Consider the following 20,995-nt stretch of genomic DNA (forward strand, 5'->3'; position numbering starts at 1 on the left):
GATGCCTAATTAAGGCACCAGAAGTCACAGGTTACAAATTTGAAACAGCCATTACCAAACAACAACAAAAAAATTCTGGAAGTGGGATGGGGTGTGATCCGGTGTGTGAGCGTGCCAATTTCAGGCAAGGTGTTCTCAGGGATGCAGGGGTCAAACTCCCAGAGAAAATTAGCCTGTGCGTTTACTATGAGAATGAGAACTTTCAGCTCCAAACAATTAAAAAACAAGCAAAAAAACAAAACAACAACAAAAAAAAAAACCTTCAGATTGTAACCCTAACATCTCCAATCACATACGTACTGTGAAATCACAAGCTTTGTAAAGCTGGAATTTTTTTAAATTCACAGATGACAATGGGATTAAGAAAGAGCTGGTGACCAAATCCCAAACTAGATAAGAGTAAAAAGTCATCTAAACCAACCCCTCATTCAGTAGCTTGAATAACAGACTTCACAAGAACAACCGAAATCCAAGATCTTCTCAGGGTCCAAGGTTTCTGCTGCCCTACCTGTCTTCTGCAGCATCTTCTTGGCCTGGAGTTCCAGGCAGGAAGTCACAGAGTATGAGAATAAACCCTGATTTCCCGTGAATAGTCTGGAAAAAAAAAAACTCACTTAAGAAAGCAGAGCAAGGGCACAAGTCATTAGACAATACAAGCTGTGCCTCTTTCTCTGGTCAAACATTTTCTGCATTTTCAAAGCACGCCTTGGCAGCCAGAGTTGCCACAGATGCCGAGACTCCCCTTTGGGTAATCTTGTGTGGGAGTTATAAGGCTGTGGAGTTTGCTGGGTTTCCATGGCAAAAGTCCAGCTCCTTCTCAAAGGCTGCTCTCTGTCTGACATGGTAGGTGGTAAACACAAATCAAGTTCAGGTCAGTAGGATGAAATACAACCTACAATCCAGTCTCTTGGTCATACTAGCCACATTTCGAAAATGGAAAAGCCACATGCGTGTGTGACAAAACTTTTCCTGGGATAGGTATTTAATAATAAATACAAAGTATGGACACCACCAAAGTCCAACTTAGGGAACCAGTGAATTTTATTGGGGTTACTTATAGGAGCAGAAATGACTCAAAGACAGCTGCATCCCCAAAGCCCATCCCAGCATGAGTGACAGCTCACCATGCTGGGAACCTGGAGCTCACTGCACACTTTACAGGCAGCTCAACAGGTTGGAGAGTGCCCTTTCCAAGCGACTCTGGCCTGAACCTCTTCCAGGCGGCTGGTCTGACCTCAGCATCTTCCTTGTGGCTCTGCTTCCTTCACTCTTAGAGGGATTCTCAGTTCTCTTGTTTGCTTTAGGATCTTCCTGAAGCTTATTCTGAGTTGTTTGCCTTAGCATTTAAAGAACTTCCCTGCTAGGCGTGGTAGCGCATGCCTTTAGTGTCAGCAGGCGAATATGTGAGTTCGAGGTCAGCCTGGTCTACACATAGCGTTCCAGGCCAGCCAGGGGGTACACAGGGAAACCCTGTCTCAAGGAAAAAAAAAAAGAGGAGGTGGGGGGAAAGAACTTCCCCCCAGCAATGTTTCAATTTAAGAGGAAAGTGCTACACAACAACAGGTGAAAAAACAAACAAACAAAAACACATGGTGGGTAGTTGCTTTGGAAAATGCGCCTTGAAAGGAAGAGGTTGTTGGGCTCAGTCTTTTTGATGTTCCAAAGCTCCAAAAGCAATAAATCAGCATAATGGAGGGCTCCTTCGTAAAGACGCCCAGGAGAGACTAGGAAGTGGAAAGGCTTCTTGAGTTGGTCTTGCCAAGGGATAGATGGTTGAGCACATTTTGCATTTGGTTGCATTTGGTTCTTTCTTTCTTTCTTTCTTTCTTTCTTTCTTTCTTTCTTTCTTTCTTTCTTTTTTTCTTTCTAGACAGGGTTTCTCTGTGTATGTAGCCATGGCAGTCCTGGACTCACTTTGTACATCAGGCTGCTCTCAAACTCACATCAATCTGCCTGCCTCTGCCTCCTGGGATTAAAGGCCTGTGCGGGCCCTGGTTGCAGCTTCCTTATTCTTGTTTTTATTTACAAGGTTCCCGCCATCAGACGTAGGTCTATGCCTGAGGAAGACCCAAGACACAGATTAACACACAGTTTGGAATGGAGAAGATTTCAATACTTTGTGAAAATGTGCAAATACTATACCAAAAAGAAACTGTTAGGTGGTGTTCAAGGATGCTAAGGGAAATGAATGGGTGTTTCTCAAAGTAAGTATGTTGGGGGGTTTGTGTTGTGGGGGGGGGGGTGTCTTTTATTGATCAGAATGTCAAACAAGAGAGAGAATACAAAATGAGGATCTATTACATTTTAACCAAATGCTTGCTTCTGAGACAGACTCAGCTAAACATTAACTGGGACAGAGCAGTAAATTACAGATTAAGATGTAATTATGCCCCCTATCTCTCCCTTTCAGGGTGAGAGCTTGTCGATGTGAGGGCTGCGATAAGGGAACACTGCGTGACAGGTGGTGTCTATTGTGGGAGCTCAAAACTTCTGGAGCTTTTAGATTCTGTGTTCCCAGGAGGCAGAACCCCAAAGCCTGTCTGGTCTCCATGCCTCTTGCATAGTCACGCATCTATGAACATCTAATGCAATTTGATGAACACAAACCGAAAACCATACCTGAAGAAGCTGCTAGCGGCAACCAATGATACGTGGGGGGGGGGGGGGGGGGGGGGGGGGCTGAACCCAGCTCCCCAAACCCCATTAACTGGTCCTTCCATGTTGTTGTTGCAACTCCCTCCCCCCACCCCCCGCCCCCAACCCCCACCCCAGGTCAACTTTTAGGTGGTTTCCAAATAGGTTCTTAGGCTCACTGCTTCTCAAAGTTACACGGTAAAGCGAGGATTTCCCCCCCCCCCCTCCCCTTCTGGCACGTTTTGTGGATATAGTCTCAGTGGGGCTTTTGTGAATGCTGAAACAACAGACCCTATCCAAAAAGTGTCCACAGAGGAAGTGTGAAGGGAGGGACTATGTTTCCAAATACCACTCAACAGAAGATACACTGAAGGTTGCTCCGTAAATGTCATCTATCAGAAGTATTGTTCAGTTGGCCCCTGGGTCAGAATCAGCTAAAATGTGCATGGGAAAAAAAAGAATACAGAGACCCAGAAATCACTCCAGACCTATGGAATCCCAGTGCGTGAGGCTGGTGCCCAGAGGCCTGGAGTTTTAACACTTGCGTTCTGTGATTCTAATGCCCCTCAAGTTTAGAGCCTGTGCAGCTCAGGGTACCCCGACTTTCCACAGGACGTGGCCGAGGATCACTTTCTTTTAGCATCAGCTAGAAACTTGCTCTCTGTTTCCCCAACCCACCCCTCCCCACCTAAAGAGTGTAGTATACAATTATATGTTATTATTATTTCAGAATCAAGGACAATGATGTGAATATGCTGAGTGAGAGATGTGGTCAGGAATCCTAGCTTCATTATTAGGGACCAGTGTGGTGTTTCTGCTCATAAAACCATTGTTACAGAAAAATTCCCTGGCCTCTTCATAAGCAAGGATCAGGGATGTGGACACACATGGAAGTGTGGAAGCTGGCTCTTCAACCACCTTGCCTCTGGTTTGGATCTTAAAACCAAACCCATGGCAGCAGACCCCTCTGATTATGCTCTGAATACAGACCAGCCAGCCTGGAAACTTTCCTTAAAGATCCATCCTCCACGTGCCCCATGGAGGATTTTGTGTTCTGCAGTGAAGAATCCTTGGAAGTCCTAGGTGGGAGCAATTCTAAGCACTCCAGCGGCCAGTGAAATATTGTTCCAAGTGGGCTGAAGGATTTTGAATTTTCCCTGGTCTGCTGAAGTCCTTTGAGAAGGCAAGAGCTCCACGTGTGGAGGCCTTTGGCGCATGGGCATTATTTATTGGGTGCTGCCCCCTAGAGGATTGGGAAAGCTCTGTCCTCTTGGAGTCCCAGGGGCTTCTCCCTCAGGCCATCCGCAGAAAATGAAGCCTTACTCCAGTGCACTGCAGTGAAATCTTGCATGCAGAGACACAGAGGCTTCCAGGAAGTAAGTTAGCGCCCCCTTTAGAAACCTCTGAAACAAAAAACAAAAAACAAAAACAAAACAAAACAAAACCCTAAGAACCACAATGCCGGAAGCAGGATCCCGGAAAAGAGCGCTGAGACTTAACTTTGCCTTCTCCCAGAAGCTTAGAGAAGTCGGAAAGTAGGCAGATTGGGAGCCTCAAGCCTGAGGTCCCAAGGCTAGCAGTCCAGGGTTGTCATCCTAACGATTTCCCAACGGGCTTGGGATCTCTTTCTCTCTATCCTGTCTTCTCTCTGCCCTCTACCTAAACCCTATCTTTAGTTTTCTCAGGAACCAGCTGTGTCCAGCTCTAGTCCAAGCTGGAAGGGTTTGGTTTGCTTAGAGAGCAGTGGGGGTGAGGACACTAAGTAACTCTTTCCTTGCAAGGCACTGTTAATGCAGATAGCATTATTTGCCCTTAGACTCACATTTTGGCAACAACACTTGAGGTTCAAAATCCAGACTCTCTCCCTCTCCCGCCTCCCCCCGCCCCTTCCTTCATCAAACATTTGGGACAGGCAGTCATTCTTTACAGTTGGACTTTAAACCGGGGATGTGTGTGTGTGGGGGGGGGTGAGACACGTAAATCTGGAGCTTTCCAGTGATACAGAGTTTCTTTTAAGCCTAGAAAAGAAAACAGGGACAGGGAAGGGAGAACAAATGGAATCAAAAGTAGCCCCTATGTGTATTTGAGGTGTGTGTGTGTGTGTGTGTGTGTGTGTGTGTGTGTGTGTGTGTGTGTGTGCGCGCGCGCGCACGACGCTGCTCTCTGGAAGAACTCAGGAGGCTTGGGACACCTGCCCTCAGCAGTCAGGCATCTAAGATTAGCCATAGGATACTCAGGCCTTGGACTTCCGCTGCAAAAATCCCTCTATGTCTTCATTCAACTTGTGCCAAATCACTTCTGATTTGATCTCGTTTGGGTTTATCTCCATGTAAATAACAGTTAAGTGAGAGTTACAGATTTTTCAAACACTGGATGTGATAAACAAAGCTAATGGCAAGTCCAGATAAGGAGAGAAACCTCCCCGGAAGAATCCACAGGGCCAATCCAAAGAGAAAATGGTATAGTCAGATGTGTGTTCCTTGTCGCCCAAACTTTTTTTTTCTTATCTGCAGACTGCTAGGAAAGGAATTGAAAAGTCAGCCTTTTCGTGCTCCGTTGAATATTCATCATAGTAAAGCAATGAACATGACAGTTGGGGATCACCCAGCCACCCTCAGAAACAAAGGTACAATGTTTCCCCAACTGTGAGCTTATAGCGCCTTTTAAACAGTTCTCATGCCTCCACTTAAAAATAGTTAACATAATGCTATTTTCTTTCTGTCAACATTGTGACCACATTTCCTTGGGGAAACATGAGCAGAAGTAGTTACAGTAGGGTTCCAAGAGGCCTTCGTGTACCTGCACTATATGCAGAAGCTTGAAGCTGTGTTGGGTGGCCAGGGGGACAATTTAATTGCCTGGAGAAATTCTTTATTCAATAAAATCGTTCCTCGTTTTTAAGATAGTCACAAGTTAAGGGCGCAGGTTGAAGTAAACCCTTACCCAGACCGCAGAGGAGCCTGTTTGGGACACAACAAAGGAAGTATACCTAAGAAGGATTTGGGTTTGATTCAGTTAGAGCTGACCGGCTTGTGTCTCTGCCACGCACTGCTGTCTCTGGAAACACAGGCTGAGCCACTGACTGGTTACCAGCCCCGAGAACCATCCGACCACCCAAGTCCCCCTGTAACGCCATTGCAGGTGGCATTGTGTTGGATTCTCTGTGTGTGGCATCAGAGTCTCGGAATTTAGGGGGAACCAGCATTTCTCGGGCTCTGCGGAGTTTCTCTCCGGCAGGGGCAAAGGACCGTAAAGGCAGGGTGCTCCTTCCTCTGGGTGAGACACGCCCGAAGCCCCGCACCGAGGTGCGCAGGGCGGGAGGGAGGTGCGGGCTGGGAGAGGGGCTGCGGGATGTGTGGGCACCTTAACTTTGATCGCGCGGCTATGGGGTTGTCAGCCACCGCCGCCCCGCCCGAGCTGTGTGCCGCGGCCCTAGGCTCTGCGCCGCGCGTCTCCGCGGCTGCCTCTTTAATCAGGAACACAGAAGGGGCGGGCCCTGAGCGGGCGCGTAATCGGATCGCTCTGCCGCGGCTCTGACATCCACATGCTGCTCGGCCTGAAAAGGCGAGGGGGGAGCCGGAGGGGAGGCAGAGGAGGCGAGCGAGGCACCAGCCCGCAGCCCGCCCCCGGCACATCCTCAGAAGCACAGACACTCGGCCGGCCGCTGGGCGAGGTGGAGGTGAGGGCGGGCGCCTGCGAACTCGGAGAGCCGCTCGCTCACTCACGGGCGATCCCAGCCGCCGCCGCACCCGCAGCAGCACTAGCAGCACCGGCCGCCGCAGCTTCCTGCCTAGCACTCCCCCCGAGAGACTGGTCGAGCGGCTATAGCTGCCCGGGGAGGCTCCCGCTAGGGGAACCCAGCGAGGACGAGAGCAGGGCGGGAGGCTTCCTACCACTCCGCCTGTCCAGCGGTCGGTGTCTCGTGCCCGTGTGTGTGCCCCGGGTGCCGGGGGACCTGTGTCAGTTTGCGCCTCTGAGATCACACAGCTGCCTAAGAGCCGTGTGATGCCCAGGGCAATTCTTGGCTTTGATTTTCATTATTATTACTATTATTTTACGCTTGGCTTTCGGGAAACCCTCGTGATGTTGTAGGATAAAGGAAATGACACTTTGAGGAACTGGAGAGAACATACACGCGTTTGGGTTTGAAGAGGAAACCGGTCCCCGCTTCCCCAGCTTGCTCCTTCTTCGCTGATTTCAGGAGCTACCTCCTAGTGAGGTGGGGATTCCAGCAAGAATAAAGGTGAAGACGGACGGGCCACCAGGACCCAGGAGGGGAAACGCTGACCCTTAGAAACCTTTGCAGAAGACACCACAAGGAAGAAAATTAGAGAGAGGGAAAAAAAAAAAAACAAAGACATAATTATACGAGCTCCCACAAACCTGGTGAAAGCCTCTCTGTCAAAAATGGATATGTTTCCTCTTACCTGGGTTTTCTTAGCTCTGTACTTTTCAGGACACAAAGTGAGAAGCCAACAAGGTAAGCCCTTCAAAGTTTTTCTATTCATTTTTACATGGTTCTCCCTTTAAAAGCGGCTGATAATGCAGAGAGGCCACTCAGAACCAACCGCTCCGGAGGAGACTCCCTTAATACTCAATAATTTAAAGGGAGATCTCAGCTGGCCCTCTTTACACCATCAGAACTGCTTAAACCCAACTTTTCTCTCTTGCTAGGAGTGTGTGTGTGTGTGTGTGTGTGTGTGTGTGTGTGTGTGTGTGTGTTGTAGTAACAGAATTTGGCGGTGTTCAGATGTCACATATGGACCGAATCAAAGGTTTAAAAATACTACAAAGCCTTTGCATTACAGTTTTGGGGATTTTTTTCCCCCTGTCTTGAAGCAGAACACATCTCCCTTGAGTTTCTTCAACCTAGCCAGTGAAATATAAATCATTTGATTCCCACCACTTAGCTACATTGAGCAATGTTAGCTGAGGGCTTGAGGGGGAAAAAAAAGCAAGAGTCTAGCTTTGGTTTTCAGATGTGTGGATTCTTTGCAGAATGGGTGGATACATCTTAGAATCAGAAGGCTGAAGCTAGTGGAACAAGCTAGCTTGTGGCTGAGATGGAGCTTTCCCATGGGCAGTTGGAGGTCCCCCACTCTCTCCTGAGTCCATGTGTTTTCTGAGAAAGCAAACCATCTTCTCCAAAAAATGTATTAAAAGATAAAACAAACTGCATGACCCTCGAAGGTCTCTAGGTCTTGTGGAGTGATTAGAAACTTTTCAGTGGAATTTGTTCTCAAGCACTCTGCCAAAAAGGGTGTGTGGACACAGGCCGCAGAGAGATGCACAGTGGGCTTAGGAGTGTGACAAGGGATACCTCCCAGAAAACAGGTCTCTGGTGTCAGGGAATGCGGTTCTGCCTCCCTAGGACTGGTTCTGGGACCTGACAAAACTCTTAGCGGTTGCTGCTACAGGTGACTGGGAATGGGATTCCTTCTACCAAGGAAATGGGCGGGGGGGGGGGGATGACAGGGGGAGGGAGGAAAGGCAGAGACAAAAACTCAAGTGCCTTTACTCTGGCACTTGGAGGTGACTGCCAGCCGCAGTGGTGGGACTCACTGTCCACTGGCGTCCCCGCAGGGTGCTTAGCCAGCACTGGGGAGAAAGCTTAGCAGCTGCCAAGCTTCTCACCCCTTCTCCAACACACACCTACAGTCACTTTACGTGGGAGATATATGGGTTTTATTTTTCACTTTCTTTTGGGTTGGCGGGTGGTGGTGGTGGTGGTGGTGGTTCTGGTGCTGGTGCTCGTGGTGCTGGTGGTAGGGAATGCCTTTAAGACTCAAATCCAGCCTTTGCAGCTTTCTTTCTGCGGTAACTGGTCCTACAGGCAGCTGCAGGCACGAGCCAAGGAAGGGTTGGGTACAAGTCCATCCTGGGGAAATTTTCTGGGCCTCGCATCCCGACTTGCCTTAATTCTGAATTCCCAGCTTGAATCGAAATTAAATTACCTCCCACGGACCTGAATGCTCCGTAAATTATGTATGTATGTGGTTTGCTCTGTGTGTATGTGTGTGTGTGTACGTGTATGTGCGCGCGCGCACACGCGCGCTCCTTGAAAATGCCCATGGTATATTATGTATTCAGGAGCGGACTCCGGTAGGCCCGGGTGTGCGAGTGCGCGCACATTGGCACACACACCACACCTACAACTTCAGGTTCCCTGTTATGTGCCAAGTGAAAGGGACTGTGAAGACTAGGGGAACCATCTCCTATCCCAGATGTTCGCACATCTGTCCCTGAGAGCTGTGTGGAGCATCTGTACGTGTGTGTACTACACCCGCTCGGACCCACTTCTGCTCTGCCACCTGCCTCCACCTCTCTGCAGAGCTCCTTCCCTATCCCTGGTCTCGCTGCGTCACTTCCAGAGAAGCTCAAAAGCGCGGGGTGCGGACCAGGTCACCCACTAAGAGGCCGCGGGCAGCCTCGGACTGGGGGTGGAACCCTACCAGAGTAGATACTATCCGGCTCCCGGAAAAGGTGATCAATCGCCCGTCATGGCTTTAGTCGAGCAACTGATTGGTACCCGGAGACGTAGGCCGGGTAGCTAAGGGCGAGGCCAAGCTAGACTTCTGACTCGCCCTATATGCGCCCGCCAGGAGGTGGGCTGGCTCAGGCACTAGAGCAGCGGCGGGAACCTATTCCGAGAAGGAAGCCGGGAAAGAAGGTGGCGGGCACACGTGGGGGCAACTGAGCAAATATTCAGGCGGTCCCGGTAGCTGGAAGGCCGTGAGGGTACCGTACATCGGGCTCCCTGGAGCTTAGCCTCCTGCCCAGGGCTAGCAAAGTCTAGGCAGCTGGGCCGGGCCGGCTCGGAGCGCCCCCTCCTGCTCCCCACTCTGCGCTAGGCGCTGCAAGCTCGCCGCAGCCCCTAGAGAACTGGCTAGTGGAAGCTGGGGCCCGAGGACGAAAGATCGCCGCGCTAGCCAAGCTGGGAGGCTGGAAACCGGGATGGGATTGCCGCACCGAGGGCGGAGAGAGGCGGGAAGCAGTCAGGCACCCTAAGCCGCTGGAATGCGCGCAACTTGCACAGCCTGCAGGAGCACAGTGAGGCTGAGCGCAGAAACAGGTGAAGAACATGCCGTGCGGGCATCCACGTGGCCGAGACATGGGCGCCCCCCAGCGCTCCCACTCCCATCCCCCAGCGCCGTCCCTACCGCCGCATCGATTTGTTTGGGCTACGCAGCAGAAACAGAGCTGAGCAATCCATAAACATTCTATTAGGCAAAAATATTCCCAGCAAAAGCAGAACCGAGGCTACAGCCTCTACTAAGTTAGCTGTGAAAGACTCCTCCAGGCTGGTCCCCTCCTCCTCCTCCTCCTCCTCCTCCTCCTCCTCCTCCTCCTCCTCCTCCTCCTCCTCCTCCTCCTCCTCCTCCTCCTCCACCTCCACCTCCACCTCCAGACTAAGGACACCCCCGGGTAGAAGCCTGCGGCATTTCCCTGGATGGCACGCAGTGCCAGAAAGTTAGGTCGTGGCTGCGGCTTGTCCTCCGGAGCAGCCACTGCAGTCGCCTGCTGGCGGATTGTGCCCCCTCCCCCTTTCTTCGCTGCCTGAGTCCACGTGGGGGAAAATACAGCGTTCACGACCGATACTTTAGTTTCCCTGATTGCTTTCTTTTTAATATCAACACAAGTTAATGGAGGCAAGGCTATCTGTGATTAAACGCCTGCCCTCCCCCCCCCCCCCCGCGCGCCACCTTTCGCCTTGGGCTGGCTGCGCCCTTGCGTGTCCCACCAGTCCCTTAGCAGCTTCAGGGTGGAGAGCATAAGTCGACCAACTGTCCTAAGGTGGGCTTTGCGTGTGTGAGGGGGCCGTGCAACGCATTGGATGACTCTCTGGTAATCTCCCGGGGCTAGGGGCACTGGAATCAGCTTTCCAGATCTACTTAGCGGATACTCCCATGTGTGCTGCAGCTTCTGAAGCTCTGGTTGAATTTCTTCGGGAAGGGAAAGGACTGGACTCTGGTTTATTGCTGCTGCCGCCGCCGCCGCCGCCGCCGCCGCCGTGGGCTCCCTTCTTGGCTCAATCCCTCTGCCTCCAGTCTTTTCAGTTTCTGACAGAGAGGAGAGCCCCCTGGCGCTAGCCATTTTCTCCCGCTCCCCGCTCTGCTTGAGTAGATCCGCTGGAGCTCGCTTTCTACTCGGGAAATCTCACTGTCCCTGCTGTGGGTTCTTCAGAAGGTAATAACTCCCAGGCTTAGTGTCTACTCCTCCTCGCCCTCAGCCCCACGAGACCCATGGCTTGGGGCCAAAAGAAGCCAGACCCCCCCCCCCCAACCATCTCCCGCTTCCTTCTTACTCCAGGAGAGCTTTGATCTGTGGTGGCCCTTAACACCATTGTCATGGACACGGGCTGAGTTGGTCAATTCAACCTTCAGACTGAACTGGGTGATCACATAAGAGGTGTGAATTGGCTGTGGGAGACAGGGCTGAGTTCAAACAAATCCTCTAAGAGAACCAGTGATAGTCCAAGGGCTTGATATGGGTTTTGATGAGTGTTTTAGATTGTCTCCCCCCACCCCCAAATAAGCCATGGCTGTGGATGCATGTAATCATTGACAAGTCAAACAGAAAACTCCTGGATTCTGAACAGCCTACTCAGAGCCCTGGGGACTGTTCCCCTGACCTCGTTAAATAAGTACCCAGTCACCTTTTCCCCAGAAGCTAGCACTGGAGGTGGTGAGATTGTTACCAGTTGCCAACTGAGTACACAGTATGAAGGGGGGGGTGCTCCCCACAGGGCTTCAAGGCAGGCCCTTACTTGTCCAGGACTCACCAGGTAGAGTAGCAAATGGCCAGCAGCACCTCCAGAGTGAGGTTTTATGTCATCCCGTAGAGTCCTCAGAGCACTCAACTGGCAAAGTGTGAGATTGGAAAACCGCAGGGACTGGAGGCTGAGCTCTCCAGACAGAACCCCTGCAGTCTATCCACTGGCTCCAGCCCCCTGCTGTTCAATGGGCTTGGGCTTCTATCTTCTAGGTATAGGCAAAGTGAAGAACTCAAACATCAGTGGGGCAATGAGGCACGAATGAATGCAAGCAACAGTTATTGGAAGGGGATGGGGGGTGCAGTGAAGGGCGGAAGCTGAATTCCCCTGCGTTCTCTGTCTCAGTTCTCTGTTAAAGCACTCAAGAGAGCGAACTGATTTGGGGTGACCCAAGGGTGGGACATTTCTGAGTTGGCAAAATTCAAGGGCCAGGCTCATTGATGGCTTTCAGAGCATTTTCCCCCAAAGATCCAGTTTGGAAAGATATTAAGGTGGGATTTTCCTTTGTAGAAAGCACAAAGTAAAATGGATGGCCCTTTGCCTCTGATTAGCCCTTTCACCAGCCAGCAGACCACACCACAGCAAATTGGAGGCTGTTGTTCTAAGTGCTGTCCATGTTACCTAACTGAACTCTGAGCTAGGCCGATCTAAAAATAAAAACAAAACAAGAGTTCTAGCAACCAATAAGACTGAGGCTTCCTTACCACAGCAGTTGGATTTGAAGTCCTCTCTGCCTTAACCAGATGAGGAAAGTAACTTGGACCAGGCCAGTCCTTGTTCACACACACACACACACACACACACACACACACACACACACACACACACACACACACACACCCCAGGCTTAGCTGATGGGAATGTTGGTCCTTCTATAGAACAAGCTGCCAGATTGTGAATCAAATAGAAAAGCCAGTAGGACCCAGTACCAAAAGTATTATTATTTTGTCTTTTGACAAGCATAGCACATTTGAAATTCCTTGAACTAAGAAGGTATGACTCAAAAAGTTACCTCAGAGTAACTTTTTTTCATGGTAGCATGAACATATTTGAGGAATCTTATCATCTGGCCATCACTTGCCAAATGAGGTACCTAGCAGATGTGTCTGTCTTTGGAAACCCAGGAGTTAACCATTGGCCTGTTCCTTCCAGGAACAGAGTGAGCACTAGCGTTTGAAGATGATGATTAACTCATTTCTGGACGACACTATAGAAGTTGTGCGTGTGTGTCCCCTCCCCTTCCCAACTCTGAGTTCCTACTGCACTTTTTTAAGGCTTTATCTGCCTTGTAAGAGAATCGCCTGGACACTTAACGGTTTCACTCCCAAGCAAGGTTTAGTGGGGTTGGATTCCAGGACACACTGGCCTTGTCCTGTGGCTGGCCCAGGAGAAAGCTTCTAAAGGTTTAGGAAGCTGTCAAGTTTAGATAAGACTGAGCTCCTATCCTATGGGACCCTGGTTGTATTAATAAGGAGAAATTAATTTTTAACCACTGGGAACGTTGCCAAATTATGTGACCTTTGGCAGACCAGCTGTGCTATAAAAATAAATCCCCCCCCCCCCCCCGTTTCTGAAAATGCTGCTTCTTTCCAGTAGAACAATAACAACGTGGCAGTTGGGACAGAGACGGGCAGGCAGGCTGGAGAAGAAAGGGGAGGAATGGTTGTTGACCAAAGGAAAAAAAAAAAAAAACCTCTGTGATGCTGTGAAACGTGACCACAGACCTGAGCGTACTACCACCTTCCCCTGCACCCCACTCAGGGCTTCCAGAATAGCAGGAAGGGTACTGGGAGCCCTGGGAGCTTGTGTGTGTGTGTATGCAAGCAATGGAGAAGGTGTTAAGTGTTTCCAGCCTGCTCACACCCAGCCTTGAACACATCCCTCATTGTTCACACTGGCCAGTGACTGGCATGGGCAGAGAAAAGGGGTATTGAGCAGGGCAAAATATTTATCTTTCCCCAGATGCCACCAATAAGTGCGGTGAAGTTTGAGCACGCTCATGCCGGGCTGCTTCACTTCTAAACAACGAGAGCCAGAGCATCCCGGTTTTACGGGCCGCAACCCAGCCAGTTGCCAGCTCTGTATTCTAAGTACACTGTGCCGCCAGAGTACTTAATCACTTTGTGGCTCAGTTTCCTTATCTGTAAAAGGTGTGTTTGGTACCAGTACCTACCTAGGATGGCTGTGCTCTGTGACGTCACATAGACCAGATGCTGGCTGAGTCTATTTTGACATCATTCAATACCGGATGGTTAGCCATCTCCTGCTCACACAAAGAAGCACGCTCCAACCACTGTGGGAAGTTTATTTTATTTTTATGAGATTGATTCGTTCTCAGCTGCTCCCTCTCTCAACCTTTGTGTTTTATAAGCACCAGTTTATTCTCCTTCACAGTTTTTCCACAGACCAGTCACTTCTGCTGGATCCTCGTCTCAAAGGGATGCCTCTTCTTTGCATTTTTTTTTTCTCTCTCTTATTCTGTTTTCCATGTTCTTGCTTCCATACACACCCCTCCCATCTTTTCTCTTTCTCCTTTCCCTCCCCTTCCATCCTTCCTGACTGAAAGTGTACTCCGTGGGGAACACTGGGTCTAAGACACTCTTTCGAATGTTTGCAGTAACTTCTACTCTGACATTAAGTCCTCTCAGCAACTGAGCTCAAAAGAAGAAGAAGTCGTCAGAAAAACAAAATAGCTTTTTACCCAGCAAGACTCTTAATAATCCCATTTCCCTCTGGGTCTTTATAAAAGAGGCATGATCTAATCCAGAAAAAAAGAGGGAGGGAGTGGAAATAAAAGGAAAGCTCTTCCCAGTAGCTTGCATGTACGGGGCTCCTGGCCAGGAGAGAGAGTGTGTGTGTGTGAGAGAGAGTCTCTGGTACCCTGTTCCCAGCTCCCAAAGATGTTCTGATAACTAGCGATTAGGTTCTGGAGAGAACCAGTCCTCGAAGAAGATAAAGGGAATTACAAATTACTGGACCAAATGATAATAATAATTGTGAGAATAAATGGGGGAAAAATAAAACAGATGTACCCTGAAGGCATAACAGGAGCCAGAGATAAAGGCACAGGACAGATTTAGTGGAGAGAGTCAAATTGAAGTCACGTAGGAGAAAATTCAGTACCAGCAGAGGCTCACTGATGACGTTGTTGATAAACAAATATTTGGAAGTTGCCCTTTTGAGTGAGGAGGAACAGCAAACAATAAACAACCAACCAAAAGCTTCAGAAAAAAAGTATTATGTTTGCTACTACTGGTTATAACATATGTATCTGCTGAACCTTATCATTAGGTAAGGTTAGGGTGTCCGTGGAGACCTACCTCACATCAAGTCCATCTTGATCTAGGCCTGCGTGGTTTTTTGTTTGTTTGGTTGGGTGGTTGGTTGGTTGGTTGGTTGGTTGGTTGGTTAGTTGTTGGTTTTTCAAGACAGGGTTTCTCTGTATAGTCCTGGCTGTCCTGGACTCACTTTGTAGACCAAGCTGGCCTCGAACTCATAGAGATCTGCCTGCCTCTGCCTCCCAGAGTGCTGGGATTAAAGGCGTGCACCACCATGGCCCCCTAGCCTGCCTGTTATTATCTCAGACGATGAATGCACTATTTTAAAACTCTGTATTTAATAGCAGTCGAAGATAGGAAAGAAAGAACAGTTGCCGGCATTTCATAATTTGTGGTAAAGTAAACTTTTAATATCTAGTGATACTTTGGGTATTATGTTAGTTTCACCTTAATTCATTAATTGATGAAATGTCATTGAATCTAACTGATAGAAAAGACCCTGGATTTGCTCTCATAGGCCTCGCCAAGGGTGGATGATGAAGGCTCCTTGGCCTAGGGTGGTCGGTGGATAAGATCATCTGAACTCTTAAGACCCTTAGAAAGATGCCCAAGACTTCTGCTTTTGAGGTAGAGAGACATTCAAGAGAAAAGGAAAGTGGGAGCTGAGATACGCTCACTGGGTTTGTTTAGGGAAACTACAATTTCCAAACTGCAGAGTATGTGGTTAGAAATAATTGCCAATAAAGTTATAAATAGTGGCTTGGGCTTAATGCAAGGCCCAATTTGCAAGGCCAGGGGCTTCAAGTTTCATGTGCTAACCAAGGGGGAGCAATTGACATTTCAGCCTAACCTTTATTTCATCAAAATCACTGATATGTATATATTACCTACCCTCCCCTTTTTGGTTTCTGGAGAGACCCCAAAATTATTCTTCTGTTTCCTTTCCCAAATGTCTGTTTAAATGGTCAAGACTTGTAATCCCAGATGTCTCATCAATGGCATCAAAACTGCATTTGCGATGAGGTCTGGAAAAGAGCGGATATAAATATAAACTAATGATATTATATCTGCTGCCCTATTGGAATTGCATTTGTTTATGATCTAAGATGACAACTAACAAGGTTACCACAGGTGGCATGATTTGAGGTCAGGAGAGGGTAATCTCGTCAAACGTGCATTTTCCGATTAAATGAGGGTTCATCTTAGCATCCAGCTTGAAGGGGAAGAGGCTTTCTGGAGGCCCTGCTTCCAGTCCCATCTTCCAGTTGTGTCATAGGCAAGTTCAGGGTGTGGGGGGAGATGGTTTCCTTCAATTCCTCCTTCCTTCCTTGAATGGGAACTGACTTCCTCTGCTGCTTCTGGTTCCTCATCTCCCCTCCCTTCCCAGATGGTTCTTTTATTCAGATCTTGAGCTTTATCACACAGCAAAAGTTACCGGGGATTCTGTTTGCTATACCCCCAAGAGTGCATTGCCCACTGCCACCCAACCCCATAAATTGAGTAGATTGCACCCCCCCCGCCCTCAGTTGCCTGAGGAAGTGGTCAAACTGCCTCATTCCTGGGCTGATGGATTGTCTCGTTTCTCCCCCAGCTTAAGCCAAGATATGGATTTTATGAGACTATCTTGTGACGGGCTGAAGTCACTTTGAATAAAATGAAATCTAGCCTTAGCTCAAAGAAATCATTCTCCGAAGGAGCTCATCCTGGGCCCATGAGCAAAATTTGGTTAAAATCCCAAGCAAAGGACTTAGATGGTCTGGGTCGGGGTTGGTGATGCTGCTTTTGGTCGTCTTTTCATGCATGCCTCTTGCTGATATGTTCACACAGAGAACTGCATGCCCGTAATACTTAAAAAGAAGCAGCCACAGAGCCAATTGTGAAGCATGCATCAGCTCAACTAATGTGACTAGAAGAGACATGTGAAGTCCCCCTAATACAAGACCAACTAGCTTTGAGTTTTGTTTCCTCCTTACCAAGCAAAGGAAGCAAAGGGTAGCACCTTGAACAAGCACCTTATTGTCTCGGGAGGAAGAGACTCCTTTGAATTTGAGGTCAGTCTACAGGTTATAGGAACTTTCCCCCACCTCATGGTATGGGCCTTGGATCTTAGAACTGGAAATAGCCTTTCAGATGAGAGGGCAAAGTCTTAGCATGGTGAACTAATTTACCCAAGGCCGCAAGGCCATTTGGTTCTGAGGCTCTTCATCCCCATCCACTGCTGTGCTAGCCAAGTGTCCAGAAGCAGTGACTGATGTGAGAGGCTGGCAGCCCACCCCATTCTTAAGTAAGGGGAAGACAAGTATCTGCTTTGCCTTGCTACAAATAATAATGAAAGTAATGCTGTGGGGTTAAGGGCAGGATGGGCATATGTTGTATGTAAAGGATGCATTGTAAAACATCCCCAGGGAAGTAAGGCACGTGTATAGTGATCCTCAGGTATAGAGTGACTCTACATTCCTGTGAGAAATAGTCCTTAACTCCCGGCAGATGCCTGAAGCCATGGATAATGCCCATCTCCATAGACTACACTTTTCCTATGCATACACACCTGTGACAAAATTTAACTTATAAATATGGCATACTAAAGGATAGACAATAGCTAATAATAAGGTGTAACAATTACAATAGCATGCCATAATAAAAATTATATGGATGTACTCTTATCAATCATCTATCTCTATTTATTATCTATCATCTATCTGTCTGTAGCCAATGTACTCTTCTTCTTTTGGCGATGCTGTGTGCTAACACATAATGAAGTAAATAGCTTAGTAAGACTTAACAACAACAGTGTTCGGCTGCTGTTAACCTCCTAACTCCGTGTGAGAAGGAGAACTACCAAGGTGTAGCGATGTCTTTGACACAGATAACTGAAACCACAGAAGAGGTAACCACAAAGAAGAGGGGGTTGATTACCCACATAAAAAAAATAGAAGTCTCTCATTTTCCCTCTTGCCTCTCTGTGTTAAAGCCACAGAGATTTAGCTCAGTGGGTTTCAAACAGATCCAGGAGGCTTCAGAGAATCCCCCCAAGAAATTTGGGGAGAGCCCAGAAGCCAAAGTGACTTTCTTGAGTTCCTAATTCCTTCCCTTGGAGCATCCAAGGTGAGTTTCTCTTCAACCGCCTTTGTACCTTGGAATTCTGGGTAGAGTTTTCATCCAAGGGGGGGAAAAATGCGACAACTATATACCTAATACAATCTATACATTGAATTAAATATGTAAAAGTGAGACCCAGGAAGGCCCCACTCAAGCAAGAAGTAAGTTTTCTCTCCTTTTTGTCAGTGTTAAGCACCTACCTCCAGCCTTCATGGTAAGCACACACACACACACACACACACACACACACACACACACACTTATGTATGCATACACACATACTACCTTTGACAGTTATCTCACTACTCCCAGAAGCAGCCAGGTACCAAGCACTCCTAGTCATGCTTTCTTTCAGTTCAACAAACTCAGTGAGCTATTTGCTCTTCACCTGTGGCCACAGACCCTGGCTGTTGAAGCAAACCATCAGAATTCTGATTATTCAAAAGTCCTCACCACAGGGGGCTGGGAGATGGCTCAAGGGTTCAGAAGACATTCTCCTTTTACAGAGAGGACTGATGATCAGTTTCTGGCACCTACATGGTGACACACAACCACTAGTATTTCCAGAGAGTTCCAAGGGATCCAAAGTCCTCGTCTGGCCTCCAGAGACCCCAGACATATATGTGGTATACATACATACATATAGGCAAAGTCCTCATACATAATACAATAAGTAAATCTGTTTGTATAAGTTCTCACCATAGTCCATGCTGAGTTTTATCATCGAATTCAGGCAATACCATTTTCCTTGAAAACAACTCCAGTTAAATTTCCCAGATGGCAGACTAGATTTGTAAGGGTTCTTCTTCCACCCCCTCCTAGTACCTCCTAAAAAATAAATATTGCCAAGGAGCTCTCTCTTAATTCAAGCTCTCTAGGAGAGCCTAAGTGAAGGGCTAGGAAACTTTTTTTCTTGAAAATAGAGTCATAGGAAGGATCAGATGGTGCCTGACAACAGCAATATGAGCAGGGGCGTAGAAATATATATATATATTACATTTTATCTTTCAAATGAAAGCACCTAAGCATTTACTCTGAGGCAAAGTCTAAACTCTGTGACATTGAGAGTGAAGAGTGAACCGCCACTTCCCTGGTAGTTATGTGTAGAGGCCCTTCATACTACCCTCCCACCCACTGTCCTCTGACCTGCCCCGCTCACCCCTCAGGCTTCCCTCCCAGATGGACTTTGCTCCTTCTCCTTAGGAAATAAATTTGCCCCAGGTGAAAGGTGTGCACAAAACAGTTGCAAAATGAAGTCCCTTGTCAACTCACCAAACAGGCTCAGTGGCTCCAGCTTCAACAGGGCCTAGTCCTCTTCCGGTGTGTGAGTGTGTGAGAGACTGGCCTTAAGGCGTTTGCCCTTGAGTTCAACTCTCTCTCTCTCTCCTCTTGGTTTGATGCCTCTGAAACAAGACCGAAAGCATTTATGACTTTTTTTTTTTTTTTTTTTAAGCACAATAAAGGCCTCCAAAGTAATGGATGATCTAGCTTTTTACAAGAAATTCCAGCTCACTCTTATTGGGGCAAGCTTGCCCTTAAGACAGGCAAGCCCCACCTTCCATTCAGAAATGAAAAGATCAATTATCACGAAGATATGGGGATGGATTTATTGTGTTTTTGTTACCGTTTTTTTTTTACTGCTGTCTTTCAAGAATTCTTTTCTCTCCAAGAAAAATAGAGACAGAAACTCCAGTATTTATCTTTGTGGCTATCTGTGCAAATGATGTGTGATATTTTATGAGAGGGTGAAAACGTGTGTACAGGGCTGAAGTGTGAATTACGGATATGTAGATGTAATTGATGGGAGTTCAGTATCTGCGTGTGTTTCTGAGTGTGAACGCAGCCTGGGCAAGAATGCCAATCTATAAATATATGGCTATTGCAAAGGTTAGCAACACACACTGAGGCAGATGTTAACGAGTTCATTTCATTGAGTGGCCTGATTTTCTTCTGATGAAGAAATGATGGAGCCAGGAGACAGAGGAAAGCAATAGAGTTTTCTTTTTTCTTTCAGTTAATAAATTTCAACAGCAGGAGTGCAAACTATTGGCTATAGAGCACAGTAGAGTTAAACAAAATCTCTTTTGTGGGGCAGTAATTATTGCTGAGTATAGAAAAGAAATGAAACCTTTCTGTAAAAGACGTTTTGCTCCTGTCCCCATTGCTGATCTGTGTGCCTGGACTCATTGCTGAAAGCTCAAAGCCTGGGGTTCAGAGATCTAAAGGGGAGAATCTTCTGTTAAAAGTAATTGGATTGAAGCAGGGATTGGGGGGCTTGCATGATGGGGAAACCATAAGGGTTACTAAACAGGCACTCTGGCTCTGCTCAGGTTTCCTCCATGAGTTCCAAGGGGTGAGGCTGGGCAGTTTTCTGCAAAAATAACTGGCAGGGGCCTGGTCCCCTCGGTAGAACATTCCTTTCTCTCCTAGTTTGGCAAGAGAGCTATGCATCTAAGTACCCACACGTCTGCCTCTCAGAGGGCTACTCCCAGCCCTTTTCACCCACAGAAAGCCAAGACTGATGGGCCACCATATGACCAGCTGGAAGATACTGGTGCCCTGTGTGGGGATGCCTGCAAAGCCTGCAGGCATGAGCTGCAGAGGCAGGGGAGGGGCTGTGGCTTCCTCTGGGTGGGAGGGATGGACCCATTGTCTTCCAGGCCTGGGGAGGATGCAGGGTCTTTAGATAGAGGATGATATGGTAGCTGTTAGCCTGAGGAAACAGCTCACTTTTGTTTTCCACCCAGTAGGAAATGGACCTGAATCCATTAGATTCTGGGCAGTTCAACCCAGCACAGTTTGAGCCCTTGGAAGCTAGATGCCAAAAAGGCTACTTGTGTGGATTTGTGTCCCACCACCATTGTGCAGCGTGCCTATCATTTATGCATTTAAAGCCTGTCAGGCTGGCAATCTGCAGCAGAGGGCTGGAAGACAGTAATGCCAACAGACACAGGGGATGGTAAAGTGCACCTGTAGAGTTAAAAATGCATGACCCATTCCCTCTTTGAGGGAACACAGGAGAAAGACCCCCGTCCTGGAGGGGAATCTGCTGAGCTGTAATACATAATTCACGGGCCCATGCTGGTCTATGCAGATGGCGATATTAAATCGTGATTGATGCTCAGAAACACACCATGCTCACGGAGGGCTCTAAGAGGCTTCAGGATATTTCTGTGTCTCTTATGCCTCTCTGCTCTGACCGTGGTGTTAA

The 20,995-nt window shown here is 48.1% G+C and overlaps 1 protein-coding gene across 6 annotated transcripts in view; it reads left to right on the forward strand.

The window, feature by feature from the left end:
- The first annotated feature begins 6,153 nt into the window (after nt 1–6,153).
- The window catches only part of Nrp2 (neuropilin 2), a 114,970-nt gene continuing 100,128 nt past the window's right edge, over nt 6,154–20,995 (forward strand). For all 6 annotated transcript variants that reach the window (XM_051153920.1, XM_051153922.1, XM_051153921.1 and 3 more), the window contains exon 1: nt 6,154–7,114. In XM_051153920.1, the coding sequence (XP_051009877.1) occupies nt 7,042–7,114 (73 nt within the window). In that variant the 5' untranslated portion in view covers nt 6,154–7,041. The remainder of the gene's footprint in view (nt 7,115–20,995) is intronic.

The sequence above is a fragment of the Acomys russatus genome, chromosome 12, assembly GCF_903995435.1.
Source record: "Acomys russatus chromosome 12, mAcoRus1.1, whole genome shotgun sequence".
NCBI classification, from domain to species: domain Eukaryota; kingdom Metazoa; phylum Chordata; class Mammalia; order Rodentia; family Muridae; genus Acomys; species Acomys russatus.